The sequence below is a fragment of the Penaeus chinensis genome, chromosome 1, assembly GCF_019202785.1.
Source record: "Penaeus chinensis breed Huanghai No. 1 chromosome 1, ASM1920278v2, whole genome shotgun sequence".
NCBI lineage: Eukaryota > Metazoa > Arthropoda > Malacostraca > Decapoda > Penaeidae > Penaeus > Penaeus chinensis.
The window spans coordinates 27,563,685-27,566,184 of NC_061819.1; the positions used below are offsets into that span (position 1 = coordinate 27,563,685).

At 36.0% G+C, this 2,500-nt stretch overlaps 1 protein-coding gene across 1 annotated transcript in view; it reads right to left on the bottom strand.

Moving 5' to 3' along the window:
* The window catches only part of LOC125025486 (ATP-dependent zinc metalloprotease YME1L-like), a 21,655-nt gene that overhangs the window by 10,818 nt on the left and 8,337 nt on the right, over positions 1–2,500 (bottom strand). The window contains exons 5-7 of the mRNA XM_047613503.1: positions 1,525–1,683; positions 1,116–1,292; positions 779–873 (exon numbers count right to left, since the gene is read on the bottom strand). Of these exons, the coding sequence (XP_047469459.1) occupies positions 779–873; positions 1,116–1,292; positions 1,525–1,683 (431 nt within the window). The remainder of the gene's footprint in view (positions 1–778; positions 874–1,115; positions 1,293–1,524; positions 1,684–2,500) is intronic.

The following is a 2,500-nucleotide window of genomic DNA, read 5'->3' on the forward strand; positions in this document are numbered from 1 at the left end:
TTGCTTTAATCTAAATATTAGTGTAATTGGTTCTAGAAACAGCCCAACATTCTTAGGCATGGTAGGGCCACAATATTCAACAACTGATATATGAAAATGTAACACATCTCAGGAAGCTCCTTCAAGCACAAACTCCCTCTTGTTAATTTGTCAAATAAAAAAAAATTGAAGCTAATACCCTGCATGAAGCCACTCACATGTAGAAATGACACTCTTACATATAGCAAAAGCATATCATCAGCACTGGCTAGCAGAGAAATTCCCTCTATGTGATCTGGGTCATTCAATTTTTGCCATAATCATTTTACTGGTCTGTCAGCCAGTTCACTTTTTTGTCAAGCATTGTAAAAACCTTTAAGTAAATATCAATTCATATCTACTAATTATAAGTAATAATTTTTGCTGACATAATGTATTCATATTCATCATATAAAATCATGGCTTCAGTATTAACACGTTTTCAAAATTAACTGTATGCCAGTTAGAAACAATACCAAAAGAGCACTAAACTATCTACACTAGGAAGAGTAATCAACTGCAAAATAAAGATGATAGTTGATGGAATCTGCCTAAAATAAAAAACATAATCATCTATAAAATCATACTGACAGTTTGCTTGAACTTCTTTTCCACACATTAACCTTACATGTACACATCTTTTAGCTGTTAACACAAGAGTAATGCCCCTCCATTTACTGAATATTTGAAATTGCATTGAAGGAAATTAGAATCTCAGTTGAGATTAGTCTGACTGTCTGCTGAAGTAACTGTAACTCACCCCTCTGACATCCTTGAAGGAGACGATGATTTCCTCGGGGTGGACCTCGTTGCCATTTCCGACATGCATTCGGAACATGGACCCTCCCATACCGCCTGTGAAAAATAAGTATAAATAAAATAAATGCAGTTGGAACACAGCCCCACCTATATCATCTGTGAAAATGTAAATAAAAACTGGATCTAGCTGATCTCTTATACAAAAGTAGTAGTCAACACCAAAAACTACTTGTTAAAATACAGTTTATATTTCAATCCCCACAAATAAACAAATTATTTCAGACTTATCAACATCACTTATAGCAAACCAAAAATCTTAGAAAATAATCACAACAGACCCATTAGTGAGAAGAGAATAGCAATGAACACGACAATGGCCAGGACTTGTTGGAAGTTCCTGATCCACCTCATGGTACGTGACTGATGTTTCTGAGGTTCTGCTGCCAGATATCCCTCTGCAAAAGCCACCTTCATGTTTTTGCGAACCTCAGAAGACGATTCTTCTGTCAGCATACCTGGTGTAAATTTAAGTATATTTGTCAGTTCCTTTTTCCTCTTTCCATTTTCTTTATATTTCATCTTTTACTAAAAATTTTACTACCCAATTTGATGTGATTAATAAAACTGGTCAGCTAACAATAACAATTGCATTAATATAATGAAAATCTACTCTTTAATTCTGCATGTAATAATAATAAAAAAAAGCAATGGTCAGCTAACAATAACAATAATATCATGAAAATCTACCCTTTAACTTTGCATTGCTCTCTGCCTCCTGCTGGATATTCCTGCTGGAGCGCTGCCTGGACTTCAGGCCATCTCGCAACCGGTCAGCGACTGTGGTTTGCCTTAGAGATTCACGCTCAATGGACTGCTGTGTCTTGAAGCCACGTTGCTGAGTCAAAACTACAGACAAAGGGATTTTCATTATCATTTTCATTACAACAAAATTAAAATACATGCTGCTATTTCTATATGTTAAGAACTAGGGAAATGTCTGGTAATGAAATGTTGTTAAAAATTATAATAGTTGTAGTGCATTGGTGGTGGTGATTGGTAGCAGTTTGTAGTGGGTGATGGTGATTAATGGTAGGTGTTGGTAGTAGGAATGGATGGTAATGATTCATGGTGAATGGCAGATTAATGGTGACTAGTGGTGATCCATAATGACTAGTACTGATTTAAGGTGAAAGGCAGCTCAACCCACTGGATCTGGATGCCATCATGTGGCCTAAAACGCAGGTATTTGGCTTACTAGAGAAGTATCTCTGACAGGTGTATGGCCTGTGGGCCAGGCCCACAGGAACACTTGTGTGCAGTGTTAAGACTCCATGCCCCTCCTTTACAATGTTATTTATTTTTTCCTTTATAAGCATTTTTAGTTTTTTTACCATTTACCAATGACTATATTTATAATTTGACCTGCTTTATCTAGATGGTAACAGATTGTTTCTATGCACAGACTCTATATCATCTTTCTAGGTCAGTACATTAACCCAATGCCACCGGGAAAAATGAACAAATAATGGGGAAAATGCTGTGCCTATTTTCTAGTTTTTGTGAAATGTCTGTCCATAGATGGCTCTGCTAGTGCTTAGCCACAAAGGAGTCTAATAGTAGACCTTGTGACCGTACCTGATTTGAATTGGTGGGAAAAACGTATTTTTTACTAGTGCTATGAATATCGATGGTGTTATTTTTATTATAAACATTATAATTATAA